This window comes from Monodelphis domestica, chromosome 4, assembly GCF_027887165.1.
Source record: "Monodelphis domestica isolate mMonDom1 chromosome 4, mMonDom1.pri, whole genome shotgun sequence".
NCBI lineage: Eukaryota > Metazoa > Chordata > Mammalia > Didelphimorphia > Didelphidae > Monodelphis > Monodelphis domestica.
Window position 1 is genome coordinate 6,180,135 of NC_077230.1, and position 18,977 is coordinate 6,199,111.

At 42.7% G+C, this 18,977-nt stretch overlaps 1 protein-coding gene across 8 annotated transcripts in view; it reads right to left on the reverse strand.

The window, feature by feature from the left end:
- Positions 1-551: 551 nt before the first annotated feature.
- Positions 552-18,977, reverse strand: part of USP16 (ubiquitin specific peptidase 16) — an 80,605-nt gene continuing 62,179 nt past the window's right edge. For all 8 annotated transcript variants that reach the window (XM_007493145.3, XM_056825979.1, XM_007493139.3 and 5 more), the window contains 9 exons: positions 18,398-18,476; positions 17,413-17,504; positions 16,662-16,718; positions 14,948-15,118; positions 4,086-4,710; positions 2,933-3,027; positions 1,652-1,738; positions 967-1,123; positions 552-881 (listed from right to left, as the gene is read on the reverse strand). In XM_007493145.3, coding sequence (XP_007493207.2) covers positions 751-881; positions 967-1,123; positions 1,652-1,738; positions 2,933-3,027; positions 4,086-4,710; positions 14,948-15,118; positions 16,662-16,718; positions 17,413-17,504; positions 18,398-18,476 — 1,494 coding nt within the window. In that variant the 3' untranslated portion in view covers positions 552-750. The remainder of the gene's footprint in view (positions 882-966; positions 1,124-1,651; positions 1,739-2,932; positions 3,028-4,085; positions 4,711-14,947; positions 15,119-16,661; positions 16,719-17,412; positions 17,505-18,397; positions 18,477-18,977) is intronic.

Below are 18,977 nucleotides of genomic sequence, written 5' to 3' on the forward strand. Positions count from 1 at the left end.
CTGTCCGCTTTCTAGATCAAGCCTCCTAAGCTTTTGATTTTGATAGGGGGCGATGAGGATGTTTTAATCATGGCCCTGGTTCCAAAAGCTATGTGGTGCAGTGGATAGTGTTGGGCCTGGAGTCAGAAAGATTTGTCTTCCAGAGTTCAAATGTGGTCTCAGACACCTATTAGTTTTGTGATCCTGGGCTAGTCATTAAACCTTTACCCGAGTTCCTCATCTGTAAAATAAGCTGGAGAAGGAAATGACAAATGCGTCCTTGCCAAGAAAACCCCAAATAAGAGTCAACAGTTGGATACAATTGAACGACAAAAGTTCCCAAAACCTACAAAGTAGATAGAACAAAGGTCCCATTCCATGATTACTAGCTGAAATCCAGGAGACCCCTTTCACAAGATACCTCGCCCAATCCTTTCAGTTTTTGTAGCAGCTAAGTCACCATGCTGATAAAACGTGTTTATGAATCAGTGCAAATTTTGCAAAATTTTAAGAATTTAAAAATCTAACCAAATTTCAACACAGCAAACTACTAATATAGAAAAGTCTAAAAATTAAACCAGTAAATGGTATCTTTATTTTCCTCTCAACCACAGAAACATTTTGTTTAGCATTTTCCTTGCAGCATTTCAGGTCACATGATTTTTCTGGAATATTCAAATTTATGTGAACATGATTCAAATAGTCTTTTACTGTGTTTTTTTCTTTTAAATTAAAAAACCAAACAAATATGGGGTATAATTCTTTTTCAGATTAATTATTAAGTATTCGCTCATAAAACAGGAGGTAAGCTTGTGAATTTAGAACCTTAGATGCAGGCACAGCTTGTACATGTGTATCACTGATATGAAACCACTGCCCCTTCGTTGATTCATTTTCAAATTCTATCAAGAAAAAAAAAAAAAGATTTAAGATTCTGGTGTATTTTCCCTATTTAAAAGTAAATAATAAATGTTCCCAGATATTTACCTTGTGGACTAGTTCCATCAAGAACAAGATTATAAAGATGACTATTTGAAGTTCTTGTCTTCACATAGGCAGTATAATGTCCCCACCTCATAGTACCACTGTGTTCAACAACTCCGTATAAAGAATACAATACTTTTGTATTTCCTTCAGCAACATTCTGTAAGAATCAAAAGATTTCAAATGAGGTTAAACCCAAGTCCATCTGGAAAAAAAAATGTTTACTTGAGGCATAAGTACGGAAAGTTCAGACAGTAGACTGACATTTCAAATGATGAACAAGATCAGATACATCTTGAAGAGCTCTGAAATCTCAGCAGGGTGGGTGATGAGAGAAATGTCCTCAGACGCGAGGGTTAGGGGAGTATCCTGGCTGTGTCCCTCTGCCTTTCTGGTACTTAACAGGAGGACTGCTGAGGTGACAGTGTGCATGCCCCCTCTGGCACACATGCCATAGGTTCACCACCATGGTTATAAGGATCCGCCTAGGTCCCTTATCCGTGTACCTCATAACTATAGAATCTCTCCAAAGTTTTGGAGGCTTTCTGACCCTTCAAGTTTCGGACTAGGACAAACTCAGTGTATGGTTTTTTAACTTAAAAATACCCCAACCACAAGTACAGTTTATACTTATGTGAATATTGTTATTTTAAGCTATAATTTAAATATAAGGACCATTTTTACTTACCTTACACTTTATGGTACAAAACGGAGCCAAATCTATCACATCTGGAAACTTTATGTGCTTGTTAACTTTGCATAGATTCAGACCAGCCTAAAAAGGGACAATTTAGCTTATTTTTCAAAAGTTTAAAGAAATATTTTAGTGCTATAATAAGCAAAACTCTTTTTAAGAGAAATCTTTTTGAGGGCAGCTAGGTTGCTGGAGTTGGTGGGACCTGGGTTCAAATCTGTTCTCAAGACAGGTTCCTACCTGTTGTAACTAAGCAAGTCATCTCCCTCTAACCCTGAGTGCTTATTGCTTGTGTCCCACCTTTACCACTCTTGCTCCGCTTAGTCCTACATTTCCTCAGCTGTTGTTGGCTAGATGATCTTTAAAATCCTTTCCTTGGCCATTAGCATCCAAAATGGCTCTAGAGGTCACAAAATCAACCTAGAGTTCCACTGGGAGATAGATTCCCTACCGTTGCATGCTCAGGAAAACTGGACCCAGATGGGTCTTAATGAATGATAGAGCATCTATCTGTGCTTCAGGGCTTGCTTTTTACGTAATTCTCTTATTTCACCTCACAAAAACCACACGAGACAAATATACTCTCTATTTTAGTCGAGGAAAACTCGGGCATTCAGCTGAACTTGGGATTTCTTGATCTGTCGCACGGTCTTAGGAGTTTATAATTCAGCACTACCAAAATCTCTGTTCATCGGTGACCCTCTTCTCCCTACAAACCAAGGGGTGTTTCTGGGTCTTCATTTCCACCCGTGTAAAACCAGCGGAGAGGAAATCCCAAAGGGAAAGAGGGAGCGCAAACAGATTTTATTTAGCATGCCGCAGTCAAGACCAGACACTCTATACACACGAGTGGAAAAAAGCCAGAAGGGGAAGTGCTTTCCCCAACGTGCACAGCAGCAGTAAAGCGCAGGGCTGGGATTCCAGCCAAAATTCTTGACTAAAGCTATGACTCTGATACACAAAAGACTGAGTCATTACGCATTTCATCGTGAATGACTTGTAAAAAGGAACAAATTATGAATAGCTGGAAAAATAACTAAGGCGTTGGGCTGCGGTGGCTGGCAATAGGACGTGGGGGGTGTCTAGATTCGCTGATCCCCGCCCACATACATACTGTTCACTTCTCAGTCTCGGATAGCTAGTCCGACTCGGGGTCACCCAGGCGGATGTGAACCTGGGACTTCCTAACTCGGACCCCCCCGCTGGGCCCCCCAAATCCTAATGCTCAGGGGGGGAGGCTGCAGCCAAGCAAAATGGAGTGTTAGCCGCGGCTACCTGTTGAAACCTCTTTAGGTGAAGAGTTAGGATGGGAGGAGCCTGAGAGATCAGCATCTGCTTCTTGGCGTCCGTGTAAACACACTTCTTTTCCCCTGGAGAAAGAGAAATGCCCCAAGCGTGAAAGACGGCACTTTTGCACACTTCACTGCTCACGCCCCCCTCACCATTTGGGGCGCCTTTTCCTAGGCAGAAGCGAGTGGCCGGGGTAGCCCGCCCGCTCTTGGCCCAGCCGCACGCCTGGGAAGTCGGGGGCAAACGCGACAGACGAGCCCTCGCGTTGCCAGGAACTGTCCGAGGCGCGACAGGCCACATGTGGCCGAGTCGCTGCTCCCCGGGGCGCGCTCGCCGCCCGGCACCCCGGAGCACCCAAGACGGGCTCGCGCTGAGGCGGGGGCGAGAAGGCAAGAAGGGAGCGCGGACCGCGCACTGCAGACGCGAGAGCGAGGGCCCAAGCGAGGCCACAGCAGACGGGGCAGAGGCCGGAGCCAGCCCGCAGCCCCGTCAGCACGTCTGAAGAAGGGAGGGAGAGTCCACAAGAGCCAGCGGGGAGGTCCCTGCCATCAGCTGGCGGGGACGCTGGGCCGAGATGGAAACCTCCGAAGGCCGTGTGAAGGGAAGGGGGCCTCGGGAAGGGCGCTGCGCAGGGGGCGGGAGAGGCCCAGCTGCGACGAGGACGGGGAAGCGGGCACAAGTGAAGGAGGACAAGGGAGCGAGGAGATGCGCCCCCAGTCTGATGCGGGAGGAGCCCTTGGTCGTCTGCGGGACAGAGGGGCAGCACGAGGCGATGGCCAAGCCCTGACGAGGAAGGACTCGGAGCCAGGAAGCCCCTCTGGGCAGGGAAGTGCAGCGGAGACTCCTCCCTGGCTGGTGGGGGATGAAGGAGAAGAGCAGGGTCTGGGGCTGTGGGACGGGCTGAGAGAGAAAACGGCGACAGGGAGGAACCGGGACGCGTCCGGCGGCCCCAAGAAGGAAGCCGCTGCGGCACGTGCGAGTGAAGACAGTCAGAGCCGGAGAAGGGAGGCAGAGAGGCCGCCTTCCGGGGGAAGCGGAGACCCGGGAGGCCCACGAGACGAAGCAGGGACCTTCCGTTCACTGAGGAAATTCATTTAGAAAGACAACAGGTTTTACGACTGAGCAAGGAAAACGTTACCTTTACTGTGCGCCTTTGGACCAGGCCGCTGCCTCTGGGTGCAAACGTCACAAAGCAGCTTGTTGGAACCCTGCAGCTTCTCGTTACTAGTGAACTGATACAAGCAGTGATGGATGGAGCCTTCGTCCGTGTCCGCAGCTTCCCTGGGAGCGAGGGTACAAAAAGCAGTCTCTGGAACGTCGTGGACTACTTCGTAGATCTTCGCCCCGACGGGACAGCCGTCGTTCAAGAGCTCCCCGTTCCCTTCATCAGGTTCCAGAAGCGGGTCCAGCTGGAGATGTCCGAGGTCCCCGGCGAGGTCCTCCTCGTCCTCGCTGTCCCCCCCGAGAGACGCGCCATTGAAGTCCCCGGCACGCTCGATGGAAAAGGCAGCACGAGGGAGGTCGGCCTCGCCTGCATTTCCGGGCAGAGCTTCCACGGGGCTCTCCCTGTCGCTTATGTCTTCCTGATTGGAGCAGGACTCTTGACACTTTTCTTCCTCTTGTGAGAAGCTGTTGGAGTCATCGTCTGTCTCCTCCTCTGGCAAAGCGTCATTAACGTGCGGATGTTCTTCAGGCTTGTCATTCATACAGAGGTTATTGAGCTGAATCGTCTTTTCTTGCATTTTCTGTTGCCTTCGTTGGTTCTGTGAAACAAAGCATGAAGTGTGACAAAAGAGAACAGGAGTAAAGCGGACCAATAAGGACAAGGAATGTCCAGTCAAGGCAGCTCAGCATCTACAATTCCAGCCCCGATCCTCGACAGACAAAAAATCAAACACAGAAGATGGAAACGACTTCATGAACTCTCAACAGGGCTTTCCCCCCGGAGCACCCAGGGCAGAGGTCTGGCCCGCAGGCACGCACTGAATGCCCCGCTCTGCTCAGTGCCGGGGGACGTGCGGTGAGGAGTCTAGAGACGGAGCACATACAGAGGCTGGCGGCCTCCCACAGGAGGGGAATCTTAACTGGGCCTTCAGGGGAAGCCCTGCCCAGCAGCCCGGCAGTGAGAGCAGGGAAGAGAGCATCCAAGGAGTGCAAGGCAACCCCAGAGAGCACCTGAAGCTACGAGGGAGGCTCTCGTACCCAGGATAGCCATCAGCCATGTCCATCTCCGGGACAAAGAGTGCGTGCTGGACGGGAAAGTGTGGATGGACAGACGGGAAGGGCAGGACAAGAGGCTCTAAAGGCCAGATCCCTTTTGTACTGGATGCAGAGACAAGCAGGAACTGCGAGAATTTGCTGAGTAAGGAGAGGAGTGCTGGGAGACATGTCATCAGGCTTCGGGAAAACCAGCACGGTGGCTGAGAACAGAGTGGAGTGGGGCGAAGGCAGGCTGTGAATCTTAAAATCACTCAGACTCTACTTCAGAAGATTTGATTAAGCTATTCCCCATTTTTAACAATGGAGGTGCTTGATCAGGAATGTACTGAGAACTTTTAAAATTACTCCACCCTACTCAGACAGTGCCTTAGGGGAAGATAAAATTGCAAACTCCTGATTGAACAATGAAAAGTCCCTAACTCATACTTATAGTATAGCTAGAACCTTAAGCTAGGTCTATCTAATACAAAAAGGTGCTAAGTACCTATAAAGGTTAAATTAATCACTAAAAGGTGAAGCAACTCACAAAAGGCAAGCTTAACAAAAGAGGTGTGAAGTACTAAAAGAAGATGAGAACTAAAAATGGGCAGTCCTGGGAAAAAGTGTCTACTGTGATTGGTAGATGTGAAAATTTAGGGGAGGTGACATAAGAGAAAATTTCTCTCTCTCTCTCTCTCTCTCTCTCTCTCCTCCTCTCTCTCTCTCTCTCTCTCTCTCTCTCTCTCTCTCTCTCTCTCTCTCTCTCTCTCTCTCTCTCTCTCTCTCTCTGTCTCTCTCTCTCTCTCTCTGTCTCTCTCTCTCTCTCTCTCTCTCTCTCTCTCTCTCTCTCTCTCTCTCTCTCTCTCTCTCTCTGTCTCTCTCTCTCTCTCTCTCTCTCCCCCCCCCCTTCCTTTAATTCCTTCATTTATATTAATTAAAATCTCCATAAAACCCAGCTGACTTGAGTATTTTCATATTTGGGAATTTTCCCATGGCAACCACTTAATTTTAGATTTTAAATCAAGACACTAAAAATTATCTTTACAATTTGGCCGAAACCTTTACAGTTTTGGCATTTACAATTTCTCATGGTTACAGTTTTGGCTGACCATGTATGTTGTGACGAAAACCCTCAAATTTCTGTAAAATCTCTTTCCTTTCTCTCTTTGTTACTTGCTTCTGTTAGTCAGTCTTTTTAAACGTGCCAACTTGGCTTCAAAACACAGCTGCAAGAGCGGGTGAGTAAAAAACATTTTAATTTCTCCTTAAATTAAATAGAACACAGCTGTTTTAAATCTTAGCAACAGGGCCTTAAGGTCTTGGCTAGGAGAGCCATTTCTAAACCTCCTTTCCTTTAGGAGTTGTTCCTTAGGAAAAACTGCCTAGATTAGGATTAAGGGAAATCTGGAGAAAGCTTTGGCCTTGTCCTGCTCCCCAAGTGGTTACTTTATAAATATGTGGTTACAGCCGGCTCACAACTTAAGTCAACAACTGGCTTTTCAGTAAATGCATTGTTCTTTTTTCAGTACAAACATTGTTCTTTGTCTATTTCATAATCCCAGACTATGTATGGCAATGGATATACTCCACACTGCTCTTGATTGGGATTTTAATTGTTGCAGCTGTAATATTGTATCTATTTTTCTCTAAGAAAAAACTGGAAAATACCATACATAAACTAGAGAATCAGATAAGAGATTCAAGTCAGTCTCCCCTTGAAAAACCAATTTCCCAGAAAAACTGACCAATTGTTACTTTTACCACTCAACAAAATGAGGAACTAAATACTCAGTTTGAGTTTTTAGAGAAAAGTATGGGGGAACTCATAGCTTTTATGAAAAACACTAACCCTCCTAACCAACCCACTCCTCCTGCCCCCTCGGCCCCAGAAAACCCTACTCCTAACCAACCCACTCCTCCTCCTGCCCATGCCCCTTGCCCAACCTGCTCAGCCCCAGTTCCTCCCCCTGCCCATGCCTCCCAACCTAATCCCCCTGCCCTAAATTCACACCCTACTCATGCCTCCTACCCCACACCCTCCACTCTAAGTTCACACCCCACCCATACTAACCACCCTAATGCCTCCACCCTCAATTGACACCTTATTCGTTCCTCCAACCCTAACACCTCTGCATCCTTTCTCCCAGCTAATGACCCTTCTTCCTTTGCCCCTACTTCTCAGCCTGCTCAATTCAATTCCCATACTCTTCCTACCTCTGATCCTTCTGGCACTATCGACAACAACACTCTCTCCCTCAGTGTGCCCAACCATTCTCTTTCTCATACCTACCCCATTGAGAATGGATTAAGAAGCCTAGAAACAGAAACAGGAGTACCAAATAATTCAGAAAGGTTATTCCTTTTAAGGGAAGTACCCACTTTTAATAAAAATGGAAACTTGGTATCTGTAAGACACCATACACCTTTTAACCCTGAAGATTTAAATAAATTCAAGGAAGATCTTCCATCATTTGAGGAAGAACCAATATTAATTATAAAAAAATTAGAGAACATATTCAGAACTTTTGACCCCATTTGGATGGATGTTGAAAATTTATTAGAAACATTTTTAACAAAAAGAGAGAAAAATAATATCATCTCTCTGGCTAACCAGAATCAAGGTAGGAAAGGACATTACTGGCCAACTGAAGATCCACATTGGAACCCCAATGTTGAACCAGATTATACAAAACTAAACCAGGCCAAAGAAACATTATTGATAGCCATTAGAGCATGCTCTGATAGACCTGAAAAATGCTCACACATAAAGAGAGCATCTTCTGTTCAGACTGATTGACTCTACCCTATCACATGCATTGGAGATAATAATCCATAGACAAGTGGATGCTGCTTTTTTTTTCAAAAACACATTGAATTACTGATTTTTTCCTTATTTTTATTACTGCTTTTCTTTTATTTTGATCAGAATATTCGATTTTTTCCTTTTTTTCCTTATTTCTTATACTAAAGGTCCATACAATTAATTTTTTTTGCAGTAATATAAGTTTAATATATATACTTGCTATAATATCAAATGCAAACCCCAAAGCTTTAAACTATGGGAACTTGCCATTTCTTGATAAAATGCTAATGTACTGTGATTAATGTTTGTGTCTAATTCCAGGAAATGGGATAAAAAACAAGGAGCACAGACTTAACCTGAATAGTGCCAGTATAATGCAGAACGAGGCTCTGAACACCAGCCCAAGACCAAGGTGAGACCTCGAAACCCAGCACGTGGAAGCTCACAGTGCTCTGAGCCCTGAAAACTATCAGCAGGCCCAGGGGGAGACAGAATCAGAACTGGAAAGAGGCTTTCAAAGTTCCCAGCTAGAAGAATCGAAATTTGCAGAAATCTGGAACCAGAGCTGAGGGTAGTAGTAGTAAGGAAAAACTGAAATTTAAGAGAGCATCCCCTTGACCCTGAGAAAAGAACCCACCTTTAAGGTAAAAGTCAAGGAGAAGGCTGGGAAAATGTGTAATTAAAAAAAAATACCTAACCATAGAAAATTATTATGAAGCCAAAGAATGAGATCAAAGCAACTACATGCAAAACTGCAAAGAAAAATGTTAAATGGTCTCAGGATCTGCAAGAGCTCAAAAAGGATTCCAAAAATCAAATTAAGATAGGCAGAGGAATAATGGGGAAGAGAAATGAAAGCAATAGAAGAAAATAATATCCTAAAGAGCAGAATTACCTAAATGCAAAAGGAGGTACAAAAATCACAGGAAAAAAAGAGTTTCATGAAAGTAGAATTGGCCAAATGGAAAAGGAGGTCCAAAAGCTCACAGAAGAAAATAATTTCTTAAAAATTAGAATTGGGTAAGTAAACATAAACAACTTCCTGAGATATCAGGAAACAATAAAACAAAATCAAAAGAATAAAAATAATAGACAAAAAAATAAAATAATTGGAAAAACAAGTGACCTGGAAAATAGAACCAAGAGACATAATTTAAGAATTATTGAACTACCTGAAAGCAATTATTTTTAAAAAGAACCTAGATATCATGAGAAATTATCAGAGAAAATGCCCTGATGTTCTTGAACAAAAGTATAAAATGAAAATTGAAAGAATCCACCAATCACCACCTGAAATAAATCCCCAAACAACAAGTCCTAGGAATATTATTGCTAAATTCCACAGCTCCCAGGCCAAGGATAAAATACTGAAAGCAACCAAAATAAAAACAATTCAAAGATCATGAGAGTTACAGTCAGGATTACACAGGATTTAGCAGTTTCCACATTAATGGATCATAAGTCTTGAAATATGATATTCAGGAAGGCAAAAGAAATAGGTTTATAACCAAGAATCACCTACCCAGCAAAACTGAGTATATTCTTTCAAGAATGAAAATGATCATTTAATAAAACAGAATTCCAAATATTCCTAATGAAAAGACCAGACTTAAACAGAAAATCTGATGTTCAAATACAAGATTCAAGAGAAGCATAAAAAGTTAAACGAGAAAATTTAAGAGATTTAGTAAGGTCACATGTTTTATATTCCAAATGGAAAGATGATATTCATAACTTTAAAAATTCTAGGATCATAAGAGCAGGCAGAAGGAAGGATGAGATGATATAAAAAAGTTAATTCTGAAAAAAAGAGTATGGCACTGAAAAAAAGGGAAGGGAGAGGTAGAATGGGGTAAAATTATCTCATCTGAAGAGGTATGAAAAAGTATTACAGTGGAGGGGAAGATGAATGTGGTGATGAGGATTGCTTAAACCTGTGGAAGAGGAATGAAGGAAGAGAGAACTTCATGCATGCAAGACAGAAATCTAAGGACCTCAGCTGTCAATCAAGAAAGAACATTCCAAATAGAATGTTCCCAGGAAAGTCAGTTGGAGAGTCAAGCCAGGCTGAAGAGGGAAGAAGCTGGGAACACCTAGGTCCCCTGTTAGCTTCTGTCTTAGGCTGAAATCTCTTGGATTTGGAGAGGGGAAGCAAGAAGGTTTTGTGTGGTTGATGGTGGTAGTTAAACATGAAGAGCTGATTATATTTTTGAGATTTGAGTTTGAAGGAAGAAGAAAGAAGATTAAATAGTTGCCCTCCATCTCCTGACAGACTTTGTGTCATAGTTGTGATAGGACTGACATTTCTTAAAATCCTTCTAACCCTCCTTATAGACTAGGGACAACCTAGGGACAACCCTATCCCTCTCACCTCATCTTATCTCAGTCCTCCATCCTGTTGTTCCCAATAAATCCCTTTACTTGAGAAAGGAAGAGAAAAGAGTGTTTCCTCATAAACCTCCACTCAGGGAGGAGGGGCGAAGCAAAAGGCTTTAGATGAAGGGTGGTATTGAAGGAGGAGGAGGGTAGGAAAAAATATTAATCTATTAGCCATCAGTAGTGATCTATAATAGGCAACCCCAGAATATCTCTCTCTAGTAGCATCTCTCTATTTCTCAGAAATACCTCTATCTCCATTACAACTAGGCACCCTGAGGTTTCCCCTAGTATCTCTCTAGTCACAGCCAGAGTATATCCTTTATTACAACCAGAAATATCTCCTTTAGTATCCTATTTCTAATACAAACCCTATTCTCATCAGAATTGACTCAGAGAGGGAATAACAACCATATCTATTTGGGATTAGAATCTGATCTTATCCTATAGAGAAGATGGAGGGGTATAAGAATAGGGAGAGAGGGGGTTACAGAAAGGACAAGAAAGTGGAAGGGCTATGATTAAAAGCAAAACACTTGTTAGGAGAGACAGAGTGAAAGGAGAGAAAAAGAGCAGAATCAAAAAGAGAAAATAAGATTATATCATAAATTGTAATGTAATTAGTAAATTAATAATCAAAATTAGTAAATTACAATTAGTAATAATCATAACTGTGAAAGTGAATGGGATGAACTCATCCACCAAAGAGAAACAAATAGCAGAGTGGATTAAAACTCCAAACCCCAGAAACAGAGTAGGGTTATAGCAGGATTTATTATGCTTCAGCTAACGTAAAAAAAAAAAGTAGCAATCATGATCTGTGTACACAGCTAATTCAAAAACAGATCCAATTTTAAAAGATAAGGAAAATTACAGCTTTATAAAAGGCACCACAAATAAGGAAGTAATATCAATACTAAATATTTATGTGCCAAATGATATAGCCTCCAAATTTTTAAAGGAGAAATTAAATGAGCTACAGGAGGAAATAAACTAGTGAGTAACTTTGATTTTCCCCTCTCAGAAGCAGATAAATCTAGTCAAAAAGTAAACAAGAAAGAAGTTAAGAAGTTAGGTTTAATAGATCTCTGAAGAAAAATGAACGGGGATAGAGAGAATACACCATCTTGGCAATACATGATACCTACACAAAAATTGACCATGTTTTAGTGCATAAAAACGTGACAACCAAATAAATGCAGAAAAGGGAGCAGAGTCAAGATGGCAACTTAGTAGCAGCAAAGGCTAAAACTGTTCTGACAATCCTTCCAAAAGCAGAAATAATAAATGCATCCTTTTTATATCATAATGCAATAAAATGATAATCAATAAGGATCCATGGAAAGACAATTTAAAAAGTAACTGGATAATAAATTATCTAATTCTAACAAGGGGAAGGGTGATAAAAAGCAATTTATAGAAACAATAATTCATTAAGGAGAAAAACAACAAATTCTAACAAAATGATAAGTAAGTAGTATTTATTTAGATAGATACTCCCTAAAACCATCAGCAACTATCATCTGGGATGAAGCAAGGATACCCATTATCATTACTATTACTTAATATTGTACTAGGAACATTAGCTTTAGCAAAAAGAGAAGAAAAAAGAAGGAATTAAAGTAAGTAATGAGAAAAATAGGCTATCATTTGCAGATGATATGATATACTTGGAAAATCCTAGTCAGTCAACTAAAAAACTGCTTGAAATAACTTTAGCAAAGTTGCAAGATACAAAATAAACCCACATATATTATCAGCATTTCTACATTACCAACAAAGCCTAGTAATTAGAGATAGAAAAAATTCCATTTAAAAACTTTAGACAATATAAAATACCTGGGAATCAACTTGCCAAGAAAAACACAGGAATGATATGAACAAAACATATATTACAAAACAAAACAAAAAATATATTACAAAACACATTAAGTCAGATCTGAAGAATTGGAAAATTATTAACTGCTAATGGGCAGCCCTTTACAGAACTAAAAAAAAAAGTAATAATGAAATTCATCTGGATCACAAAAAAGGGCAAAAATAGCAAGGGAATTAATGAAAAAAAAAGTGAGGGAAAGTGGCCCAGCAGTACCATATCTCAAACTGTACTATAAAGCAGTAATCATCAAAACAGTGTGATACTGGCTAAGAAATAGAATGAAGGATCAATGGAATAGCTTAGATATACAACACGCAGGGGTAAATGACCTTAGCAATCTAGTTTTTAAGAAACCCAAAGATTCCGGCTTTGGGGATAGGAACTCACTAACTGACAAAAACTGCTGGAAAAACTGGTAAACAGTATGGCAGAAATTAGGTATAGGCCAACCAATATCTCATACCCTATACCAAGATACATATATGATTTAGATATACAGAGTGATACTATAAGGAAATTAGAGAAACATAGAATAGTCTACCTGTCATCTATGGAAAAGGGAAGAATTTATGAACAAAAGAGACAAAAAATTCTGAGGTATAAAATGAATAATTTTGATTATTATTAGTTTTTGTACAAACAAAAGCAATAAAGCCAATATTAGAAGGGAAACAACAAACTGGGAAAAAATTAAATTTATCTAGTAAAAGTATCATTTCTCAAATATATAAAGAACTAAGTCAAATTTATAAGAATCCAAGACATTCCCCAATTGACAAATGGTCAAAGGATATAAATAAGCAATTTTCAGATAAAGAAATCAAAGCTGTCAATAATCACAAAAAAAGTTTTAAATTACTATTGATTATAGAAATGCAAATTAAAACAATTTACATCTCACCTCAAACTTATCAGATTGGCCAATATGACAGTAAAGAAATATGATAAATTTTGGGTGGGATAGGTCAAAATTGAGACATTAATGCATTGTTGGTGGAGTTGTGAACTAATCTAACCATTCTGAAAGGAAATTTGGAACAATGCCCAAAAGGCTATGAAGCTATACATATTAATATCACAACTAGGTCTGTATCCCAAAGAGATTTTTTTAAAAGGGTAATGGCTCTTCTTGTGCAAAAATATTTATAGGAGCTTGTAGTGGCAAAGAACTGGAAACTGAGAGGTATGTCCATCAACTGGGAAATAGCTGAACAAATTGTGGTACATAATGGTGATGGAATATTACTGTACTCTAAGAAATGATGAGCAGGATGATTTTAGAAAAAGCTGAACAGACCTCCATAAAATGATAGAGAGTGAAATGAGCAGAACCAGGAGAACATCATACAGAGTAATAGCAATTCTGCTGAATGATCAACTAAAAGACTTAACTACTGACAGTAATACAATATTCCAGGGCAATTCTGAAGGGCTTACAAAAAAAAATACATATATATATACACACACATAAATGTATATATATATATAAATATAAATTCTTTCTATCTATCTATCCATCCATCTATCTGTCTATCCATCCATCTATCTACCTATCTCCATCTATCTATCCATCCATCCATTTATCTGTCTATCCATCCATCCATCTCCCTATCTATCTATCCATCCATTTATCTATCTATCCATCCATCCATCCATCTACCCATCCATCCATTTATCTATCTATCCATCCATCTATCTACCTATTTCCACTGTCTGTCCGTCCGTCCGTCCATCCACCCACCCATCCATCCATCCATCCATCCATCCATCCATCCATCCATCCATCCATCCATCTACCCACCCACCCACCCACCCACCCATCCATCCATCCATCCCTCCATCCATCTAGGTATGAGGTGATGAGGGCCCAAACAAAAGTGATGTCAAATGAGAGAAGGGGATGTACTTGAGAGATGCTGCAGAAATGAAACAGACAAGCCTTGCCAACAGTTTGGACTCAAGAATGTAAGAGATAGTGAGGAATCCAGAATTAAAGTTCCAAGTTCTGAGCCTGGGTGCCTGGGAAGACGGTGCTGTCTTCTACAGTAACAAGGAAGGTAGAGATGGAGAGGATTTAGAGAGAATGATGAGTTCTGTGTTGGACATAACTGAATTAAGACAACTACAAAAATAACTTCTGTATTGTTTCCAGGTTTGCAAAAAGCTTTCTTTAGAACAACCCTGTAAGGCAGGCACTCTAAGTGCCCTGTTGTATAAATGAAGGAAAGTGAGAAAAAGTGACTTGTCTATGATCACCATTAGTAAGGGTCCCAAAAGGGATTCAAACCCAGATCTTCTGACTCCCATTCTAGGGCTTTTTAAAAAATATGTCAGCAAAAGCCAAATAACAGAAACAACTAAATAAAGCATGTGAATAATTGATTTTAAAATACAATCTCTTTCTAGGAAATGGAGAAATATACTCAGAGCCCACTTTACTTTAGAATACCCATAATGCCTAGAACACTAAAAAGCTTTGGATACATTTGTTATAATTTTTAAAAGATTATTATTAGTACTATATAAAGCTAACAAGTGATATGAAACAAAAATACTTGAGGCAGAGAATTGGCAGTTTAAAAAATGTTACCATTAAGTCAAAATTCCAAAAATAACTAATCCCTTACAAGTGAAACAACTACTCATAAAATGAGAAATCAGCTCCCCCAAATTAATTTTAACTCTAAGCCATACAATACATTATAAAATATAGGGTAGAAAAACATTCTTTACAATTACTAACCTTTGCCAGCTTTTTGGCTTGCTTCTTTGCTTTTTTCTGCCAGTGCTTACTTGTATAAGGAGGAATAGTATTCTTTTTCATATAAATATTGTTATCTTTCTCTTCTTCACTGTCTTTACTTTCATCTTCTTTTGTTTTTTTGATATTTTTATCATTTATGTTTTTCCCACTCTTAAAACAGAATGTAAATTTTTAACATTAGTAACTATTTTCCAAAGAACATAATTTTGACCAAATATCTTTGTTATAATTAAATAATATTTTCCTAAACTATTAAATTAGAATAAAATGTATTACTTTTTCAAGAAAAAATTAAAAAGGAAAAAGGGTTGAGTTGTGACCTTTACAGATGGGCAATTAAAAGCATAACAGTAATAAGATGGCATTAATCAGGTCTATAATATAGACTAGACTTGCTGGGCAACTAAGAAATTTCTAAATAAAGCATTCACTGTTGTACTGTGTGCGAGTAACTGTAACATAGACATTGTAGCATCCCAAGCATATTCACATCTATGAAATATAGATGACTGTATTACTACTGTGTCTCCAAGCATGAGGCTTTACCGATAAGGTTTGTGAAGGTAACCTTGACCTGATCACGAGACCTATTGCCCAACACAAGTCCATTAACATGTTCGGAGACTTGCCCGGGAAAGCGCGGTTACCTCGTACACGCCCAAAGCTGTTCCCTCCACTGTACCACCCAATCATGATTGTCTAAGATATGTGATGTAATTGACTACGTGATTAGAGGCATCCCTCCGCCTCCTCATCAATAAAAGCAAGGCAACCCCTGGAATTCTCTCTTTTTAGGAAGGTTCTTTCCCTAGATAGGTTCACCGTTTCTCTCTCTCTTTCTCCTCCAAGTCCTTTCCTTCCCCGAGGCTGTGACCATCTCGGCCTGCATTCTCTATCTTAATCTCTTCAACCACCTTGTATTCCATTATCCTCATTTTCCGCCTTAAGGAAAATCATAGGGGTTGCCTGCCCTGTCCAACCACTGACTTGTCCGTGTCTTTCATTTCCACCCTGGTTCTCGGTTCCTACCTCTCCTCGGGTCCCATCACAAAAGGGAGCCCCTTCCCTTGTGGGACCCTGCTGGTCAGGGAAGTCCATTAGGAGCGAACTCACAGACATTACAATTTCTTTTTTGGTTGGTAAATGACAGTTTCAAAAGGGAGTTTGTTTCAAAATGGGATTAATGTCAGTGTGGTTTCAATGACTTTGATGAGGAAATGGGTTTCTAAGTTAATTTGCAATTGCTTTATTATTCATTTACGAAATCAAGTCTCTCTTCTATTATAATAATTTTGTATCCAACATTTACTAGAAAAGAACAAAATAAATGTATTCAAGATCAGATTTCTCTCTCACCTTGTACAAAGCAACCAATCTAACAGTGCTATTCTTAATACTTATTAAGTTGTCACATGATGCTTAAGAATAGTCTCAGCAAAGCCATGATGATTATGAAATAAAAGAAATTAACTATTTTCACGACTTATAGACACAGCTGCCCTCTTAAACAGAATTTAGTCCATACTTTTCACTACTTTTAGAAGGCTTTGCAAATCATATTTGTAAATCTTAAAGCAAGTTAATATCAAAAAGCAATGAATATTTTAAATATAAATGCAATAAATATTTCAAATTCTTTATCCCATAGGTCTAATGATAAAAAGGTTACACAAATTAAAATCAATAGTCTTACCTGATCATCTAAAACGGGGAGAGACAAATCAAGGAAGGATTCGTGAACCAACGAGACCTTGAGCAAACACCAAAAACACTTTTTAAAGATAAAGACAATTTTGCTTGAAGCATTACAAACCAAGAAGCTTCTTCATTTTAAGAGACGGGGGAGAGAATAAGCGAACTGACATAGAAACTACCACGGAGCAGGGGCAGGGCTTAAGCACGTCCAAAGGCTCTCATTTGGTCTTCGCTACAAGCCTGTTCATCATTGCCTGTTTCACAGATGAGGAAACGGAGGCCAACCACGGTTAGGTCATTTGCTCAGGGTCGCAAGGGCCAAATCTGAGCTGCGCCTTGACTCCAAACAGGTGCTCTGCTCTACTTCGAATGCCTGCCTTGCCTAGAAGTACTTTTAATGCTCCAGACATTCTGCTGTAATTACGGTGTGCGGCTGACAAATTATACGTGTGGCCCACACCCGGTGACCACTAGCTAAATCAGAGCCCGTTATCCAGGCGTGCCGCCATCAGCGCTGCGCCCCCCGGCTGCCAGCATGAAGCGGTGGACGGGCAGGACGTAGCCGGAAGGTGCTTCTTCACGGGGCCAGGGAGGCCTCAAATTAGCCTGACAGAGGCACGGCGCCCCCGTGACTGAGCAGCTATCGCCAGGATGACGGGGTTGGGAAGTGAAAGCGTTCTTTGTGAAGTCACACCCTGGCAGGTTTTACGGCTCGACGAAACCCGGCCGTAACCCAACGGGGCACTTACGGTTTTGCACTGCTCACACATGATCGTGCTCGTCAGCTCGCCCCCGAATATTCGATCCACAAAGCTCGGCATGGACTTCTTTCTTTCATGCTCTATAAAAAAAGGGTTAACAAATAACTGTAAAATGGTGGGAAAACCAATAAATCAGCGATCCGTCAGTCAGCGCTTATGAACTGTACGGCGCCGAGGCTCTCCGAGCCAACAGGCCCTCAGACCGAGCTCGCCCTGGGCTAGAGCGAACGTGTCCTCGGGCCGTCCGCCCTTCCCCGGCCCCGGGGCCTCGGGGGCTCCCTGTCAGAAGGGGCCGCCGTGCCCAGCGCCCCCCAAGCTCTAACGCTCTGCGTGCCTGGAGAGGAATCACAGGGCAGACCCCGTCCTGTGACCACGCGCCCGCGCTGCACGCGGCGCTGTGCCCGACTCCGGGGACTCCACAAAAAGCAGACACGTGCACGTGGGTGTCTGGTCCAACGCGGGGGGGGGGGGGGGGGGTGCTAAGCGCTGGGGGAGGGGAGGGGGGAGAGGAAACGAGCTCGGATTAGGTGACTTCAGAGGACTCAGGCGGAGTTTGTGAGGAAGGTTCGGCACCTCAAGAAGAAGGGAAGCGCTGCCGACCCCAAAGGCCACACAAGGCAGCCAAGGGACACACTGGACAAGTCGGACGCTCGCACCCCTTTTATCAGCACCACCAGACAGAAGCCAGAGGCCGTCTCCTGCCCCTCTTTACAAGCAGGAGGTGAAAAAGAGGGGTCAGAGCAGCCCCCAACGCTGCGAATGCCACCCAACAGGCAGAACGAGGCTGGCCACAGGCTACTCCGCTAAGTGGGTGTGTTATCAGGCTCCCCTTTTCTGGTCTCTCCGTATCTGAGCCGCGTCACGCAAAGGTTCCCTGCGCCAAAGAAACGAGTGCAAGCAGGGCTAGCAGCGCAGCGTCCGCGAGAGGACCGAGAGCGGCCCGAGTGTCTGCGGCCTGGACGTCAGACGATACCTTTAATCCTCCTTCTCAGGTCTTCATCCGGCTTTCCGGTGGGGCTGCCCAGCGCTGTAAGGATGCCGGCGCTCACTCTCTGAAACGACACAGACCGTGATTAGGCGGCGCACGTGTCGGGAGCGCGTCAGGGCGCTGTCTGGGGACCCCACGCGGCCCTGAGGACTGATCTTTCATTGCGGGCCACCCCCCAGAGCCCCCCCGCCGGCGCACTGAACCCCGGGACCTGGCAAAAAAGGCCCCTCCTGACCCACGAACCCTTGGGCACCGGGCACGGCCCGGACCCTCGCAGTGCCGCAGCAGTCACGTGCCCGGCGCCCGGGCTCAGCCGTTTCCCCGGCTCTGGCTAGCCGAGGAGACGCCCGACACGTGCGCAGGCAAAGGGCTGGAGCGTGTGAGCGAGGAGCCGCGAGGGACCGTCAGGACCAGCCCCCCCCCCCCCTCCCCATCCAGGCCGTGGCTGTCTGAGGACACCGTCCCGGCCAAAGCCCGGCTGCGCCGGACGGCCGACCTCGCAGCTTCGTGCCGGCACTCTCTGCCGTCCCCGCCGCTCAAGCGGGTGGCACTCAGCAACGCGAGA